The sequence below is a fragment of the Salmo salar genome, chromosome ssa09 (genome assembly GCF_905237065.1).
Source record: "Salmo salar chromosome ssa09, Ssal_v3.1, whole genome shotgun sequence".
NCBI lineage: Eukaryota > Metazoa > Chordata > Actinopteri > Salmoniformes > Salmonidae > Salmo > Salmo salar.
Genome location: NC_059450.1, coordinates 147,352,951 through 147,353,951, shown reverse-complemented (window position 1 = coordinate 147,353,951; position 1,001 = coordinate 147,352,951). Strand labels below are relative to the sequence as shown.

The window sequence follows — 1,001 nt, the reverse complement described above, 5'->3', positions numbered from 1 at the left end:
TGAGAAATTGCTCTTTGCTAAGAAGCTAATTTGGTTTATTTTTTGACAATTAAAATAAAAAATAACATGAAGGTACTAAATTGTTACCCAGAAAAGGTTTGATGTTGAGATAAACAGCTGCATTGGACCTTTTAATAGGTAACAATTATGGTCCAATCGTCAGAAATACTCAGCTTTTATAAAGAAATACTATACTTGATTTATAATGGGACTTCTGTATATTCTCTGTTCATCATCTGGTTAACATTGAACTCCCACCCATTCAGCTGTCAGGTAAACATTATCAAACCCAAAAACAGGTCCCACTGGTTTTGAGTTGAGCCGTGCGTCAGTACTAGGCCTGACCGGTCTGGTTTGTTGTGTTACCAGGTGGAGCGGAGGGTGGTCAACCAACTGGCAGCAGCCTATGAGCAGGAGCTCCTTCCTAAGGGCTGCACCCTCCGCCTGTCTGTCCACTCAGAGGACAGGGGCGGGGCCGAGGGGCAGGAAGGGCTGGGGCAGGGCGTACCCAGTCTGCGTCTGGAGGTTGTGGGGAAGGACAGCACAGCACGGACGCTGGACATACGCCCTCCTCTCAGCCCCGATCACTAACACACAGTACAGCACCTACTGTATATATACTCTGGAGTCTACTGTCACCTCATAATAACCTATCACCTCATAATCATCAGTTGGTTTTCATGGAGCTAATTTAGCAATAAGGCCCGAGGAGCTGTGGTATATGGCCAATATACCACGGCTAAGGGCTGTTCTTATGCACGACGCAACATGGAGTGCCTGGACACAGCCCATAGCCATGGTATATTGGTCATATATCACAAACCCCGAAGGTGCCTTATTGCTATTATAAACTGGTTACCAACATAATCAGAGCAGTAAAAATAATGTTTTGTCATACCCATGGTATACAGTCTGAGTTACCATGGCTGTCAGCCAATCAGCTTTCAGGACTGGAACCACCCAGTTAATAATGTAAAATAAAACACGTCTCAGAAGAAACA

The 1,001-nt window shown here is 45.0% G+C and overlaps 1 protein-coding gene across 2 annotated transcripts in view; it reads left to right on the top strand.

Moving 5' to 3' along the window:
- The window catches only part of clpb (ClpB family mitochondrial disaggregase), a 79,742-nt gene extending 78,741 nt beyond the window's left edge, over positions 1-1,001 (top strand). For both annotated transcript variants that reach the window (XM_045724801.1, XM_045724802.1), the window contains one exon: positions 370-1,001. In XM_045724801.1, the coding sequence (XP_045580757.1) occupies positions 370-591 (222 nt within the window). In that variant the 3' untranslated portion in view covers positions 592-1,001. The remainder of the gene's footprint in view (positions 1-369) is intronic.